The sequence below is a fragment of the Alligator mississippiensis genome, chromosome 9 (assembly GCF_030867095.1).
Source record: "Alligator mississippiensis isolate rAllMis1 chromosome 9, rAllMis1, whole genome shotgun sequence".
NCBI classification, from domain to species: domain Eukaryota; kingdom Metazoa; phylum Chordata; order Crocodylia; family Alligatoridae; genus Alligator; species Alligator mississippiensis.
The window spans coordinates 3,532,471-3,550,694 of record NC_081832.1 but is presented as its reverse complement, the minus strand read 5'-3'; the positions used below and the strand labels follow the sequence as shown (position 1 = coordinate 3,550,694).

At 46.5% G+C, this 18,224-nt stretch overlaps 1 protein-coding gene across 5 annotated transcripts in view; it reads right to left on the bottom strand.

The window, feature by feature from the left end:
- Window positions 1-18,224, bottom strand: part of MYT1 (myelin transcription factor 1) — a 96,004-nt gene that overhangs the window by 11,507 nt on the left and 66,273 nt on the right. For 3 of the 5 annotated variants that reach the window (XM_019495256.2, XM_019495260.2, XM_019495259.2), the window contains exons 13-19: window positions 17,266-17,535; window positions 15,308-15,462; window positions 13,442-13,540; window positions 11,414-11,476; window positions 11,149-11,217; window positions 5,380-5,442; window positions 4,754-4,837 (exon numbers count right to left, since the gene is read on the bottom strand). In XM_019495256.2, the coding sequence (XP_019350801.1) occupies window positions 4,754-4,837; window positions 5,380-5,442; window positions 11,149-11,217; window positions 11,414-11,476; window positions 13,442-13,540; window positions 15,308-15,462; window positions 17,266-17,535 (803 nt within the window). The remainder of the gene's footprint in view (window positions 1-4,753; window positions 4,838-5,379; window positions 5,443-11,148; window positions 11,218-11,413; window positions 11,477-13,441; window positions 13,541-15,307; window positions 15,463-17,265; window positions 17,536-18,224) is intronic. The other 2 variants (XM_019495258.2, XM_019495261.2) reach the window with 2 other exon arrangements.

The following is an 18,224-nucleotide window of genomic DNA, read 5'->3' as shown; positions in this document are numbered from 1 at the left end:
AAGACGGAAAAAAAAGGGCTTTTCCTTGGAATCAGTCACCTATCCCAACTTCTTGCATGGGGTCTGATTGCAGGATCAGGGCCTGATTGTCCTATGTCTTTATGTTCAGCAGTAAAGATATACTCCATACATGCATGCATGCATGCACTTACACACGCACACACACGAATGTACGGCCAAAGGTAATAAAGATGGGTGTTTCTGCAGTGTGAGTCCATCGGCCGTCTCTCAGCCCACGTTTGAGGCCAGCGATCGAGCTCGGGAGGTAGGGTTTTTGCAGTGGAATTGCTGACACAATGTGCACTAACTGACATGTGGATGAGTGCCACCATAAAACAGGAAAAGCTTTCCCTCCCCACTCTCAAGCTCCCTGGCTAATGGCATGCTAAATAAATTCCATCATTCAACAAAACCTGGTGTATCTATTAAGGTTTCTGCTGTGGTTTGCATTTGTTTAAAGATGCTAGTCAATTATAAATACAGTTAAAAGTTTATTACTTGAGGGAGGATGCCCTGTAAAAAAAAAAAAGAAGGTAAGAAATGGTAGCACTAACCCTTCCACCTCTATATATCTACATGAAAGAAATGAGGGAATACAAGCGGTCCCATCCAAACACCCTCTATGCTGTTCCTGAACATCACAATTTGCACCTCACCAATGACATGATTTCCCTTATTATTCCTGTTTTGTGTAGAAAGAAGTTGGCAGCGGAGGGGGCAGCCACACGCCCAGGTTTTTCCCCCCCCGCCTCCCCCAAGATCATTTGAAAAATGCTGATCTCTTATTTTAATCAGCTGCAAATGCAGCACAATTCACTTATAATATCCCTGCCAGCAGGATCCTCGCTAAATTCATAACATCATTGCTTTTATATGATCACAAGCAAATTACTAAATCCTCAGGAGTAAAAAGAGGATAAAAAAGAAAGCGAGAGAATGAAACCAACCCCATCATTTAGTATGCAGCCTTTATGTCCCAGCCGTTACATATTTTACACTGTTAATTTAACTTTCATTACACTTTTATTGTAAAAAATAAACCAGAGACTTATTGTGCAAAACAGCTGGCTTGGACTTCCCTCCCCCCTTTAGCTGAAGGGTTATAATGGCTGATCAATTAGGCAGCGATTCTCTGTTGTTTTCTTTAGACGCCGGGGTTAGGCTGAAGGTTGAGGTGATCTGCTCCATCACATCTGTACTAAATTACTTGAAGGATGAGCAACAAAACAACAGGGACTAAATTACTTTCTCCTCGGTGGCAACGTGAAAAACTCGGACCGGTTCCAAGTGGCTTTTGGTACGCAGATGGAGTAATGGAATTACAGTTAAGCCTCTTTAATGCAAACCTGCTGGGACCTTCACCAGAGCGTACCTTGTTATGGAAGACAAAATGCTAACTTCCCAAGGACTAGGGGAACTCAGCAACAAAGGGATCATTTCACCTCATTGCTGCCTTGCCCTCGAGTCTGCTCAGCTGGGCTTTCTCCAGCCTTAATTGTCATTCCCACTTGTTAATAATTGAGGGCCTGCTATTGCTGCCCGTGCAGCCGGGTAGGGCTGAATCGCACCTTGCTTTACACCTGGCATTGCTGCCTTGGACCTGCGTGGAGGTCGGGTGCTCCTCTTTCCAACCAGATGAAGGGCAACACCTGGGGAAAGCCTCATCTCCCCTCACCTCCTGCAGCATGGCAAGCCTGGTATTGCTCTCAACTAAGTGCAATAGCAACCTGCCTGGAAGAGCGAGGGGTCTGGGGGGATGGATTCGGAGGCAGCACCTGGCCCCCATGGCTGGAAGGCTAGCCACATTGGCCACCTCGCTGGGAAGAGCTGTCTTAGTCAAAAGATGAGTTTGCTGGAGAAGCATGAAGTCCTGCGGTGCCATTACCCAGCAGGCAGGACATAAAACAGTAAAAAAATCAGCACCTGAGCCAAGGGGGAGCAGGAAGGAGCCCCGAGCTGTTTTTCAGGGCCTGGCACTAAATCTTTACTCAGCCTCACACCCCTGCACTGAGAGCATCCCACGTACAGCCAAGAGCCACCTTGAAAGGGCCCACAATTCTGCACTTTTCTATCGAAAAATCAAAGACTGGTCCAAACTGAATCCTTTTGCAAGGACGGGCAGGTTTGCAAAGGGGGAAAGAGTTGAAACAAATCCTTGCAGCTTCGTAGTGTCTACAGGGCCAGAACTACTACCGCTGCAGCATGTTTTGGAGCTGTTAGCAATCACTTCATTTTAACTTCGATGCATCTTAAAATATTCATTTTGGTAATGCGTCTAGGTATTATAATGCCGTTCATATTGTAATAATGTCGATGTTGGGAGAAACAAGAACAGTCATATGCAAACTTGAAAAGAAGCATTTTACTTTGTTGAAATGGCATTTTTATCTTAAGGAAGGTACACGTGTTGGCCTGGAACAACAAGGTGTTGTTCAAGCTAAGGTTTTGAGAGTCCAGAATTAACATTTTTGGGACTTTTGTTGAAGCTAACATTTTGAGAGTCCAGAATTGACATTTTTGGGAGTTTTTGTTTTCCGTGAAAGTTAGGTTTTTTTTTTTGGTTCAAATATAGACGGTTCTTCTCCACCTCCCACCCCTTCCCTGCAAACTCTTATTACTCTTTTTTTTAAATGATGTCTGCTGTAGTCTATACAGGTATTTATATCAGCTTTGGATGCACTGGCTAGAGCTGCCTATAGACACTTTCTGCTTTGCATCCTGTACATACTTTCGACAGCCTTCCTTCATTTCAATGCCCCGTGTCTTTACTCATGCAGCTTCCTCCTTATCTTAGCAGTCCTGGATCTAACTAAGAGAAAGTCAACATTTAGACCCAGTGGGACACCCGGTTTTCCTGACTGCCAGGTTTGCTCACAGGAACAATACTGAGGAAGCCAGCACTTTGGCAGCACTTTTCACGTCTCTCCCTGTGCCACCGGTTAATGGAACAACATTACGTCTTCCTTCTTTTTCCCCTAGCAATATAGAACATTTTAGTCCAAAAGGATTTGTTTTCCTGTAGATTCTAGAGGAGGTTGCTTAAATTTTAATAAACTCCGCTAACTCCTGCTAATTACCACACAGCTCATTTAACACACAGACTTCCCTTCCTGTAGACTGAAGACTAAAAATGGAGCAGATGGCTCAAATATCATCTGGTTGGTTGTTTTTTTTAAATGTCCTTTCTATCAGTTATTGCATCTCTGTTTAGAGTAGACACCCACTGGCAAGTAGCAATGTGCCTTCTCCCCTTCTCATGCTGTAACACCGCAGAGCACGCGAGGTACTTTGTGGGCCCACATTTTTGTCTGTGCTGCTAAGCAGGGGGCACAAACGGCTAATTTATCTACCCAAATGAAAGGTAAATATCCCCTATTTAGGAGCAAAAAAAAAAAGAAATCACTTGCAATCTGCCAATCCTCCCCTCAGGGTCAAACTTTGCACCACAAGAGGAGAAACGCTGACACTCAGCCCAACAAACAATATATCCATTTTGGGAAACTGTTTAGAATTAGACAAATTGTTTTAGTTAATGTGCAGAATTAGCAGCCTCAGCTATTCATGAATCATGAATGTGGCCTAAGAGCTAAGAAGCTCGAATAAAATCAGATAAATTAGAAAGCACGGAAGCAAGATGGAAAGAAAGAAATCGGGTGCTTTTGCTTTGTCTTTGGTTTTGAGGTTCACCCAACGGCGCACCTGGGGGGTAGGTTTTTTCCAGCCCTTTCGCTGCAAGAAGGTTTCTAACCAAAAGAGCCTGTTTCTGGAACAGGCAGTAGTGGAGGCAAAATCTCCAAGTAGTTTTGAAACACAGCATAATAGAGATGTGAACAGGAGATGACACCGCTGCCTGCAACAGCATCACTGATAACCAAGACTCTTCCTTGCAGTCCTGTGCTCCTCACTGCAATGTCTAGAAATGTCCTTTGAAAAGCAATGACATCTGATAGTCTTCCCTAATCAAATGCATCCAGCTGAAGCTCTAACAAACCTCAAACCAACTATAAAGAAAGCAAATGAATGAGCAACAGCAAAAAAATCCACCCCCTTTTCTGCCTTCTAGGGGCATCCTGCTAATAGCTGTGAGCGTTGGTAACCCAAGACTTGAGAAAATAACTTCTGGGGAGGTTTGCAATATATTGCAAACTTCCTTGCAGTCATGTTTCTCCACCTTTGTACCTCCTGGTTCCAGTGGGAAGATGGGAGGGCTCCGAATGCCAGGTTTGAAGATACGGTACCCACAAGAACGAGTCAAACTACCTACAGGTCCCATGCAGGGCGGTCATGGGCCCCTGCCCCATTAGCCCCCAGTACAAATCACGGGAGTTGAAGACACTCAGCCACACATGGGCTGCTGAGAGCCATGCATGAAGGACACCTAGCACGAGTCCAGAGAAACATCTTCCGGTCAATGCTAACAGCAGCATTAATTCCCTGAAGGATCAAGAGTGCACGCAGCAGGATGCTCATAGAGCCAGAGGATTTGCTGAGGATGTAACCTTCAGATTTGGAGAATACCAAAAGTACTGCAAATGGCCTGTTTCCCCTACAAAATGTTAGCGCTCTTACAGATTTGGGGGAAGAACAGACGTGAAAAAGGCAACATTAAAATGGCACGTCAACTCTTCGCCGCGGTGTTTCAATACCAACGAAGGGCTGATCCTGCAAGTGTAGCCAGCGCAGATCGACTCCGACTGGCAGGGGCTGCATGGAAAGCAACCCGCATCCTGCAAGGACGGACTCACAAACTTACTTCATGAGCTCCGGGTCTTCTTTGTCGTCTTTCGTGGGGGTTATCTTGATTCCACTTTTCTTGGCACGAGGGCAGCCTGACAGGCTAGGTTGGAAAAGAGAAAAAAGGCCCGTCTCACTTGCAGAAGTACAGCATTGTCTAGATATCTCTGCCTTGAATTTACCAGAGTGTTTTGATCTCCCTTGTTTCGCAGCCTCACATCATGAGAAGAAGCAAGTGGCGGGGGGGGAACATTTTGAGGGAGATGGATAGTAATTAATGGTGTCTAGATAAGAAGGGATCTGCTAACAGACGGCGATGTTTAATGGAAATTGTTGAAAAGGAGGCTTAGATCTCGTCTGTTAATGTTCTAAAGTGATAATAGAAGTCATAAATAGGTAGGATTATTAACAGGAACATTGCAGCAGCCAAAATCTGACCCTTTGTCTTTTTATTCTAGTGCAGAGAGCTTCTAATCAGATGCTGGAAACATCAAAAAACGAGTCAGATTAAAGAGATGAAAATAGGCTTTTCGGTTGTCAGTAACAATAATGTTTTATTCAGAACTTTATCATTCTGCCCATTGGAGCGGGGGGAGATGCGTGCATGGGGGGCAGGAGGGGGAATAATTTCAGGCAAGACCTTACCTCCGATGCGATGCATAATTTCCTGTTATGTGACCAGAGCCATCACAACCAGGAGTTGGGCACCTGGGGAGGAACGAGAAACAATGCTAAGCAAGGGCTCGAGGCTGGCAGATTGAAACATCCAAGCTGGAGAGCATCAAACTGAATAGTTTCCTTTCACTCCCCCCCTCCTACCCCCGTCCCCGAGAAAATAGTTCATTATAGTACCCAGCCCAAGTTATTCACACCACAAACCCAAACAGCAGTGGTTTGAAAAACGATGCCTGTTTAAATGCCAATACAGTGAAAGGCTCTAGCCCGTTGGCAAAAGCAAAGAAATACCCCTTTCCTCAGGTAAGGGCATGGCCACAAAACCCAGACAGCAGCTGAACACATACGTGGATGTGTGGGGGGCATGGGGGCAGGCAGGGAGGAGGACAAAGAGGGTCAGGTAGATGTTGCAGGATCAAAATGAGGGACCTGGAAGGAGACAGTGGACCTCTTGGGCACCCTCCTCCCACCCTTAGGGAAAAAATGTCAGGGATCAGCCATAGAAACCCTGCCTGGATGAAGGACCTTGCAGCCACGGAGAACTGTGCCAGCGAGCTCCTTCCCCAGGGACAGCCATCCCGGCTAATGTCCGAGGGAGGATGGGGAGAGCATTTCAGCTGGGACCTAGCTGAACTCTAGGAGGGTAGACCTAGGGGCAAAAGACTTGCCCCTTGCATTCAGGAAAGGGCCACGGGGCTCGGGGATGCACCGAGGTACCAACCGATGAGTAATGAGAGAGACGGGGATGAAAGGTTGAAGAGGAGTGAAATGCATGAGGATGGGGAGCAGACGACACCCAGGAAGGAATCCAGGGGGTCAGCGGGTGCTGCCCAGAGGAGCCCTAATGAGGAATGACAAGGCCGTCCGGTCACGGAAGAGCACCCACAAGGGACACTCTCCCCCTGGGCTGGGGTATGACCAGCCAGGCAAGAGCTCAGAGCAGATTGATGAGGTGATCTCAGCTGAGGACAGACCGCTCTGGAGACCACAGCCCTCTGCACAGAAAACAGGTCTTGCAAAGGTTTCGCTGTGCAGATTCCCCCGGACCTCACTCGAATCCACTGGCTTAGCCTCCCAATGCTGCGACAAGGGAGAGAAATAGCTTTCCCCCATTGTACAGATGGGGAACTGAGGCACAAAGGAGTCAAGTGATTTGCCACTGGTTACAAAGGAAGTCTGTGTCAGAGCAAAGAGCCCAGCGAGGACGACTGTCCTGATTCCTAGTTGCAGGGACATTTCGTAGAGATGATTGTGTGGATCCCTTCCCTCCAGGAGCCAGGACTAGGGCCACCAAATCTTTTCACGCTGGCACCATTTTCTTTGAATGTGCAGAAACCACAATGCCTTTGTGTTCCCCTGCTCATTATAACGACAACTATTTGGCATATATTTCAGGTCAGTTCATCTCCTGAAAGTGCATCATCCCGCATTCTTGTACGCGGATGACATTAAAGCGCAGATGAAATAATATTCCCCACATGTCTGTGATCATTTAAAATGTCACCGAAGCTGGCATTGGTTTAAAATATTCCATTACCAAGCAAGAGAGAAAATAATAGAGCCAGTTGAGCACTGAGTAATTAAGGCCATAGATGCAGAGAAAGGTGCTGGAATATGAAGTATGAGGAGCATAAAGATCTGCTGCGGATGTTGTAAGCAATGCTGCAGAAATAAAAGTTGTCATGGGGACACACACGAGAGATGCGAGGCGAGGTGCTTTCATAGGGCAAGTGCTGTACCTCCAAGCCAGCCTGCAAATTAGCTAACACAGGTTGGGAGTCAAGTGCTGCGTGTCTGCGTGAGAGGTTTGCTGTGACTATGCAAAATGAATGGCAGAAGGTTTGCCATTCATTTCAAGGGGAGGGTGAATATGAGAGGCGGAGAAAGAGGGCATGCCCTTTTGCAAAGAGCCGTTCTATTACCCCAAGACTTCAGTTTTCCCTGAGCTGGAAGTCTCTGCCGTTTCTGGCTCCCCGGGGCAGGTGAGCACTATGACACATCTAGATCTGCCTCTAGGAGCCATAATTCTCATTAGCACTGCTCCATACTCCCCTTATACTATAAGAAGCACGTGTGCCAGCTAAATTCAGAGCAGCTCTGCTTGTGCACGCAAAGAGCCATCCTTAACAACCAGGTCTAGAAAGGGCTGCCCTCAGGTACAAGGGGTCTTGCAGAGCTGGATGCTGGGCCAGGAGCAACTTTTCCCTGTAGGGTTAACAAACGTAGAGCGTGTTCCCAGGAAACGTGCCTGAGTAAAGGACAGGGCTGCAGCCTATTTAGACCAAAGCCAATTTATTGCACTATATTATTACACTTTTGCACAATTATTGCACTTATTATAAGTGGGGTGGGCTCCAAACCCAGCAGCCTCATAAATGTCCCACTGGGAGAGGCAGACAAGGTTCTTGGGGTAAATGGGATCTCTTTTATTAGAGCAACTCAATAGTTGGAAAAAATGTTCGTTGCAAGCTTTGAGGCACAACCAAGCTAGCCCAAAAGCTTGCAAAGAACATTTTTTCCAACTATTGAGTTGGTGTAATAAAAGAAATCACATTTACCCCAAGAACCTTGTCCACCCGTGTCCTTAGACTAACACGGCTACAACCGACTTCTCCAACCCTGGGAGAGGAAAGCGGAGTCACCAGGACCTTATCAGGTGTCCAAATCCCTTTGACGGCTTTCATACGACCAGCCCCCAGTCTAATGCTTAGATCATATACATTTTTTTAATTCAAAAGCACATCTCTCTCTTTGTAGTTCTGGCATTGCAATGAAAAAGAGAAAAAAAGAAGAAAACACTAGCTTCTAATTCCTTCCTGTCTTTCAGTACCTTTGAAAGTGGCGGAGGGAAAGATTTGATTTTTATTTTTAATTATCTGTAGACAAATCATCCTGACAGGGACCTTGTAGTGGATGTTCCAGCCTGCAGCAATTTTTTTTTTTTTTATATCTGAGATATTAACCCCTGAAATAGAATTTATAATAGAAGGGCTGACACAGCCTTATCTGGACTTGGGCAAAAAAGTGCCACTAAAATATCAGCAATACCTCTGAAACTTGTTTCTCAGATGTATGTGCAACCAGGCACATCACCAAAGTACAAAAATTAACATTAGGAGGTTTTGTTCTGGCCAAGATGCTTCTGTTTTATATTATAATTCATTGCACATTGTTAGCATCGTGGCCCCTATAATTTTGGAACGAGGGTGTTTGCAATTAAATGCAGTTTTAGAAAGTCCTGTACTCACATATTTGTTAGCTGTGGAGGTATGATCTAGTAGCCAGACTTTGGGCTGGTGTGCAAAGTCCAAGGGGATGCGGCATCAAATAAAAGCTGTTGTGAAGAATTCTTTTTTAAAAACTGCCTAGAAGGCACATCTAATTATACTTAGTCCTGATCTGGTATACCGCTTTTCATCTACAGAGCGGTGCATTAACTTTAATCCCTCTCTGCGATGCAGTTATTGTGCCTGACACTTTATATGGCCGTTTCCATTTCTAGCACCAGCTCAGACTAGAGGGCCAATGTCAGAGGCAAATGTCAAGACAAGAGGAACACATAGAATAAAAAACACACACAAAAAAAAGAAATAAAAGAAACACGCAAAACAACAAAAAAAAGAGAACAAAACTTTTTCAAAGTTTGGATTTGATTCAGTTCAATGTTTCAGATCTTATTTTATCCAAACTGCTTGCTCATCCCTATGTCACAATAGAAAAATAGCTTGGTAGGGGAACACACTGCAGTCCAAGGCAGTTCTGCCATAAGCAGCCATGGCTGGAATAGGAAGGACACCTTGCTTCTCTGCTGAAGGGTTTCTGCTAAGACTCAGTATTTTGTCAACTAGCACTAGAGGTATTTAGCCAGGGGAGGCACAAGCTGATGAGAAAGACGGACCATCCTGCATGAGGGCGGAGAGGAAGTGCCCAAGATGGAATAAGGAGCTTCCAGGGAATTACAAGAACAAGCCTTCGACCTCCCTTCTCCAGACTTGTGCGATGCCTGATCTGCGAATGGAGGAGGTGTCACGGGAGGGTGCAGCACAGGAGCGCAGGACCACGCCAGGCCAGCTCAGGTCTTGAGGGCAGAGGAGTCATGGCAGGAAGACCTTGGCCACAGCATAGGCACACGGGTGGGTTGCGCGCATGCTGAATCCCACCCCGCTGCACCTTCTCTGCTATCAGGGGCCCAGGGACTCTCAGGGCCTTGATGCACGTGCAAGTGATGTATCTAAATGGGGTTTCGATTTAGACATACTCCCTCTCTACAGAGTGGGTATACACTCCTTCCTTCATGCATGTTATGTACCTCGTAGTGAGTTGAAAACCTCACCCTTCCTCTGAAAACCAGGTCTCACTCTTTTGGGAGGTGGGTTGAGATGCGTCCCTGGACTGGGCATCAGGAAGCCTGGCTTCTCTTCTTCCAGGGCCTGGCTTTGTCACCTTAGTACAAGTGACTGCCATATTTTACTCCTTCTACCATGCCTGTCTCTTCTGTTAGCTCTCTGAGCCCATGCAACGGGGCTGTGATGTCAGGTGGGGCTTGAGCCGCCACGAGTCCATTACTTAAATGGAAATGAACTTATTTTTATGAATCATAACCAGCAACGTCCCTTGCTGAGTTTGCAGAAAGCTGTTGCTAAGTCTGAATCCAATGTGAAAACTCACCCCATAAGAAAGCAAATATTTCAGGCTATTTCCATGAAACAAATATTAAATCATAATTCAGAAGTCCCCACCCTACTCCTACCCCAATGGAGGGGTTTTTTTGGATGGGGGAAGAAAAACTCCTGCTACTTTAAAGGAAAATATTTCTCAAGTCTAGCCTAAATTTTCCTTAGGGGAGGGAAATTAGGACAATGAACTGAGAAGCTCTTCTATGACATGAAGAGCCTTATTAAAGATTACAAGCCAGGCCCTCAGCTGACACAAAATTCGCAGTGGTTCCATCAAGGTTAACGACAAGATGCAGAGAAAACGTATCCAGCGGGGAAGCATACTTGAACGCCGGCTTCAAACTTGGGATTCGTATAGGGAAGCAAAGCCAATCTTAATTCAAATGAAATATTATGGGTCAATCAACGGACTTGAATGGACCCCGGCTGCTGAAATGTGACCCAATGAATGGTCAGACACATCTTCCCTTGCTCGTCTAAATCAAAAATCCTAGTGAAATGAATGGACATCTCCCCCACTAGATACGGAGCATCCCCCGAAATGTAGCATGCAATTAGGTTACCAGGTTTCTTACAAAGAGCCGGCTCTCTTTTGATAGTCGAGGGTAACAAGTACTTGATTAGCTGCGTCTCCACACAGCGCATCATTAAGGAATGTGCTTTATCTGGGTCAGTATTAATTGATGGCGCTATATCAATGTTTCATGACAAAGATGATAATGTTACAACACGGGCTAGGGGAGGTCAGGAAGAGACACCAAGTGCAAAGAGAACTATAACCAGTAAAAATCTGCCCGGGGTTAAAAAAAAAACAACCCAAATATCTGGTGATCTACCTAAGGTGTCCCCTTCCAGAATGAGACTTTGCTAGAATCGGTGCACTTATATTAACCTTTCTCCTTCCTCCCCACGCTCCGGGAATAGGTTTGGCTCCCTTCCTGGTGACCCGCACAGGCAGATTTTGACCGGCTTTTTTTTCCAAAGGAGGGGACAGGGGGAGAGAAGAGGCATGAGCATAGCACAAGGGGAAAAAAATGGAGACTGAAGGTTAGCGCAAACATACTTGAGATCAGCAGAGTGGGCAGCCATGAGGTTTCTGAGGCTCTTGTCAGCAAGAGGACAACCAGAAAGGCTGAAAGAGAAGAGATGGAATATCTGGATAAGCCAAAAAAAAAAAGAAGAAAAAAGAGAGAAATTGAGAGAGAGATAGAGGAGGGTATTGGGGATGGGGGAAGGAAGGTAGGGAGGAAAGAGAACCAAACCATCCACACCATTAAAAAAAAAAGAGAGTCTTAAGAGTCAGACACTGGCATTTTAGGTCAACAAACCTGCGGTGAGAGGCATAGTTTCCCGTGATGTGTCCGCTGCCATCACAGCCTGGGGTAGGGCAACTGAACAACAAGAACAACAACAAAAAAGATGACAAGAGATGTAAAAGCCAGAAAGAAATGAATTCATCCAAAAGATTCATGCACCTGTCAGGACACTGGAAATCTTCCTCCCTTCAAAAACTAAATCTGCGGCTGGCGAGGGGGCCAGGCCTCTGCGGGGAAGTGAAGCCCTGGCGCCTTCTGGATTTCGGCCACACAACTTGGCCTTGGTCTTGGTATTTGCTTATTGTGTTAGCAGCCAGAAGGGATATGCACAAATAAACCTTCTCTTCCTGTGTTTGGGAAAGGGAGGACTTTTGTGGCTCTCAAGGACATTTTTGGCAAAAATGAGACAGATGAGTATAAAAGATTTTCTTTGTTTGTCCAGAAAAAGAAAGAAAGAAGAAGAAGAAAAAGAAGAAGAAGAAGAAGAACATCCAGGATGGTGGCATCAGTGGGAAGCCAACTTTACGGACCCAGGGCTGTCAACTCCCCTGATATTTTTTCCCCATCTATCTTTCAGTAATTAATCCCAGCTGCTGGAATCAAGTTGTGGCCCAAGAACCTCAGCTCTCATGAGAAAGGGAAGTTTCTAACTTTGGGCTGCAGAGAAGAGTTTGAAACATGAGCCTGAAATGCTCCAACACCAAAAAACCAAATATAAAGAACCCCTGCTTCTTCGTTCCAGGTCATGAGTTTTAACCTAATCTCATGATTTGGGGGGCTGGACTCAGGATTTTTGAACACTTGGTGTCAGAGAGATGGTGGGCTGATGGCTTATCCTAGCATGGGTTCATATCTGTCTCCCTCCCCCTGTTTCCAAGGGAATTTATAGGCACTGGAAAAGGGCGATATCTTCACGGTATTGCAGGGGTATAACCCAGACTACCATGCAGTGCTGGAGTTCAACATCTGGATTCAGGACTTTACATAGGAACAGTTAGTACTCTGGACTGGGTTTATATTCCAAACCCCGCGGCATGGGTTTGCAAGGTGGGGCAGGAGTTGCAAGAAGTTGTTGCCCCCCGTCCCATTGTCCTGTAGAAGGACAAACAGCGCAAGAGCCGCACTGCCGGGGACAGATCCAGATTTGCCAAGAGGGAAGTGAGATGGCCCCATCCCCTGTCCGCATGATTAGTGGAATGAGGCCAAGCGACAGGATACCAAAAAACAGTGACTTTGGAAGGGGTAAGAGATCCCTCCCTAGCACGTGGCTGGGTGAAGAAGCAGCTGGCTTCTGGGGTGCCACGGGGGAAGAATGCGACTTCTTTCCCCCTGGCCGCTTGAAGTACGGGGGCCTCTAAAGGTCAGCCCAATTCTCTCAGGGGTGTTGTTTTATTTCGTGCCCCCCATTGCAAACAACAGAAAGAGCCTTGTAAGGGACTTGGGCGTGGAGTTTGCTTTCTTCCTGAACCGATGGAAAAACCGCCCCTGTGCCTCCAAAGAGAGAGATGCAAGATCTGCTTCCCAGGGCATAACCCTCAGCCATGCCGCGGGCACGGTGCCAGCCTCAGCACTCCAGTAGCATGGCATCTCTCCCCACCCACCCACAACGTGACTTTTCCAGGCATGGGACGGCTTTCAATTTAGAGACTGGCCTTATGACGTGCTATTAGTCATCGTTCCAAATTTGTGGCCTAATCCAATCCCTCACGCCCAAGTGGAAAGGCTAGGGCATGCCCATCCCACCCCGCCGCAGGGACGACGCACCCAGCCCCAGCGGGGAGGGAGCGTCTTGTGTCACCATGGGGTGTCCAACGTTGGGGAATGCAGGAAGCAGCAGGAAGGGTCCAGAGAGAGGGTTGCAAAGCATGATATCTCAGGAGGGGTGGTGGAAAGTAGAAAAAGCAAGAATGAAAGCTGGGGGAGGAGGGGGCAGAAGGGGGTGTCAGTCCTCCTCCCCCCCAGTATGAAAACACATAACCCACATCAATACACAGTGCACAGGAACTGGAGAGTTTCTTGATACTAGGGCAGGAAAGCTACCTCATAGTTTGTCCATGCTGATGGTCCTGGAAATCCTGTTTCTGATGCCCCACAAAACAACTTGTTTTATACCCTCTGCTGTTGTTGCCTCCACTCCCTCTGCATTGTGGGACAAGGGGCACATGCAAAGATTACTCACACCAAGATACAGTCAGGAAAGACAAATATCAACCTCAAGCCCCTCTCACAGTAACAAAAGAAAATAATCCCTGAAACTATCATTAGCTTGCAGATATTCAAAGAACAATATTTCATAGATTTCATAGGCAGTCGGGCTGGAAGGGACCTCGCGAGATCATCGGGTCCAGCCCCCGCCCAAGGGGCAGGAAGTCAGCTGGGGTCAGATCACCCCAGCAATCGCTATTTTTAGGGACGTAGTGGTGACTTTGCACACGACGATACGCATTGTCGTGTGACACCAGAACTGGCTAGGAACAAAGCAGAATGGCGGGGCAGCTCCCCAGATATTGGCCATTGGTACCTGGAGATGGCACGAGGACCCCATGGACTCAAATAGCTTCGATGAGCACGTTTGGCCCTGAATTGCCTGAGGCTTGTTGAAGATCAAAGCAGATGGGTCAAAAGGGACGTGAAGGCCTGGTGTGGGAAGGAAGTTAAATGCTTCCCAGGACACCTTTCTTTCCAGCTTGGGATTGCCAAAGGGCAGGGAGACCTCAAGTCATCATTGCTGCTCACACCAATTCCGTAAAAAGCCTTCAAAGCTTTGCACAAAAGGGACCGGTTTGTCTCTTGCCAAGCTAGGGAAGATTATTTTATTCTTCCTCTAGTTTGATGGGGCTCCTGAGCAGCTCTCTATCCCTTCCAGCATCCTATATTCCCCTTCAAGCTTTCCAATTTGCCTACCCAAGCAACAAGCTAGGTCGCAACATGTCAGCAAATCGAAGTCCTGCTACCCATCAGATGGAAAGGGCAGAATTATGGTCAGAGATAAGACGAGGAATAGCAGACCCACTGAGAAGTCAAACTGGCCTTGGGAGGGGGCCTCTACAGCTTGCATTTAAATATTGAACTTCAGTGCTCCATTGATTAGAGCTAGGTCCAATGTGCAAAGTTTGGGTCAGGATAGGAATTTGCTTTTTGATCCAAGGATCACCACAGATCCTGGCTTCTACCTCATCTTATCATTGAAAGGGGATCCAGTTACAAAGCGCTGGTCCAGAATTGGGTACAAATTTTGCTTAGGTCTGGAGTCGGGGTTGTGTCCCTCTCAAACTGGGATTGCAATGCAGGGCAGTTGCATTGTGCCGGTACTAGACATTTCAGGGTCTCTTGTGCTTCTTTCAAGGCGGCTGTACTCAATGAACCGCCTGAAAAGCAAAGCAAACCCTGTCCATTATCTGAGGACGACAGCAAGATTGCCTTCTTACCAGCTTCCCAACTAAGGGTTTGGTGCTCCTTGCTTCTGAGCAACCCCTAGGAGGTATTGAACTCCCTTGACCACCACTGGCTTCAAGGGATAAGAGTACATCAGACAGGGGGAGGCAGGAAAACAGGCAATCTCTTTTCCTTTGCACCAGCATTTGTTTTAAAGGGAAAGACCCTCAAGCATTATATTTTCATGGTTGCTTTCATGATTCCTGGAACCGAACCCACGAGTGGATTCTTTTAATCATTGCACTGCTTCAGGAAAACCCTATGGGATGTCATCATAGCCACCTGAAACGGGCAACGGATGAGGCTTTTCTTTAAGCTTTTAAGTGTTTGGAATAAGTAAGTTCACTGAAGTAAGAAACAATGCTCAACCCTCCATGTTTCCAAAGGACTTCCCCCTTCCCACCCCTCCTGGGTATCCCAAACACGACAGATATTTTGCTTTGGCTTCCTAGTCAGGGAGAGGGGACTTACGTTAGCAGCTCCTTCTTGATGTCCTTGGAGAGGAATTTAAGCTTGAAGTTGGACAAGGTGACTTCCCCAGGGTATTTCCGTTCCTCAAAGTTCTCCTCCGACACCTCTTGCTCATCTGCTTCGGAGGAGGCGAAAGAGTTGGGTGCAGGCTCTGACTGTAAGAAATCATCAGGGAAAACATTTTAATGGATCCTCAGGCCACAGGCAATGCTAAAGGACCAGCATAGCTTATCCTCTCTAAAAACTACTATGGGTCCCATCACTCTGGGATCCGAGTGCCTCCCAGTCTTGAAGGGGTAAAAGTTGTAGCCGTGTCGGTCTAAGAATACAAGCAGTCAGTGTGCTACAGGCAATATTTTTTATTAGACCAAAAGGTATCACTTCTAGCACACCGACTCCCAGGCTTGAATGTGTTTATCCTCCCTTCACCCATGGGGTGAAGAATTGCATTGCCCCCCTCGTTTTAGAAACAGGGGGCACAGAGAGATACAATCCCATGTCCAGCATCACTCTATGGAGTAGGGAGGTGAACCTGAATCCCCTATGACCCAGACTGGTGATTTAACCACTGAACCATCCTCCTACTCAGGTGGTCCAGCAACCCGATGCCTGGCTCAGGTCCTGGACCCACTGACTGCTCATCAGCAGGGGTCCTGGTTTTCTCCGATTTAAAAAAATCCCTAATTTTCAGTTAAATTATATATACATATACATATATCTAGATATATCTAAATATATCTATCTAGCTATGTCTATCTATCTATGTAGTATGTTAAATTATACATACATATCTATCTATCTATCTATCTATCTATCTATCTATCTGTGAAGTATGTTAAATTATACATGCATATCTATCTAGATATATATCTATATCTCTCTATCTCTGTAGTATGTTAAATTATACATACATACATATCTATCTAGATATATATCTAGATAGATAAATATAGATATATATCTAGATAGATAGATATGTATGTATGTATAATTTAACATACTACATTGCATAACATGCAACTACATTGCATTGTAGTATACATACATACATACATCTCTCTCTCTCTATATCTATAGATATCTATATATATAGATATCTATAATATATATATGTATGTATATGTGTATCTGCTTCTGTTTTCCCAGCTGGACAAATCCTTCTGGGCTGGGCACTGGACCAATGTGAAGGAGGAAATAGGGAAAACCAATGGTTTCCAGTCTGGGTCCTATAAAATTCTTCCTTGTAGGAAGGTGAAGAGCCACACAAGTGAGGATCTTCCACTCCTATCTTAACCACCCCGTCATTTCATCTCTGCCCTGCCATGGAAAGACCTCACACAGAAAAACATTTCTGGGCCATGTATGTGGAGGTCACTCTTGTCGAGCTGCATCCCCCTTCCCGTCGCAGCCCTGCAGAACTGCCCTGCTTTCATCTTGGTAGCCAAGGAAGAAAGAACAGGATCCATCCCACTCCCTGGGGATAGATGCTAATGCTGGGTATTAATAATTCATTACAAACCATCCTGGGTACATGGCAGGGCTGCCATTAATGCAAATGAGCTGCGAAGAAGTTGAAAGCAACTGGTAAACACGGGACAACCAAAGGGCTGGATCCTCCTTTGAGATGTTTACCAGCTCAAGGAGATCCAGAGTAACCAGTCTTTGGCAGGGAGGCTCAACCTCTGGCCCATGGGTCTCTCCACAAGTTAAAAAATGTTACAGCAGTGTGTTATAAAGCATTCCCACTACCTCGGTGAGTGAGGCTAAGTCTATACTACTTCCAACAGGTCCCCCACACCTAGGAATGAAGCATTGAGGTAGGGACCCCAGGTGCTGCTCCTGGGAAGTCCACCTCATCTCCACCATGATGCATGTAGAGCAGACGAGGGTAGGTGGCCAGGGACCACGGTGGCAGTGCAGACACATCCTAAAAGGGTCAAGTGCGTGGTGCCACTCACCTCTTCCGGCTCCTCCTCTCGCTGACGATTTGGTTTCGTGTAGTCGATGGGGCCATCCCATTCATCCTGACGGGAGGTCTGGCTGGACTGCGGGGAGGTCATGGTGCTGCTTGTGGCACTGGTGCTGTTTTGGCGTTGGGACACATCTGGGGACTTCACGCTGGGACTGCTGCTGCAGCTGCTGCTGCTGGGAAAGGTGCTCTCCCGCTTGCGGTGCTTGTTCATGCTCAAGTCCAGAGTCCCGTTCTCATCCACCTCAATGTCCATAGACTGAAATATTGGAAGCAACACCCCAAGTTAGCCGCAGCACTCAGCTCCCTAAGCAAATCTTTTCCTGCAGAGGGTGGGAAGGTCCCTAAGCCATACGGAGCATGTGGCATGAGCCTGTCATACTCTTTGCACAATCCGTTGGATGGTGTGAAGCAGAAGGGGATAAGCTTTTGCAAATGCATTCAGCAATGCCCCCTGTGAATACTCCCCTGCACCGAAAGCAACCTAAGTGCCTGCTTGGAAGCGACACTTGTCTCAAAGGAGTCGTTTGCAGTCACGTGTCTCCCTGCCATACTCTGCAAACTCTGTGGGGCAATCCTAGAGACTGGCTTCTATTCGAGGTTAAAAATCAAGGACGCTTTTCTTCAGGAGGAAAAAAAGGGCAAAACACACATCACATACATCAGAGCTGTAACCAAGCTAAGCAGGCACTTTTTCAGCATGTGAGCAGTTCCCTGATTTTCAGTAGGGATCTCATTCTGCCAGATGCTGAGTGATCTCTGGTTAGTGCAAAGCACTCTTAATGTCGTGCATACAAACACCCATTTCCATTAAGGAGAGACTCTGTGCTTTGTAGTTTCAGGCCCCATGTGATGCCAAGGTCCAGTGATATCGATGCCATTTAGGCTGTGGGTAGGGTTGGGTGGGAATTTCCTATCAAACTATTTTGGATAGAAAATGTTTTTTTA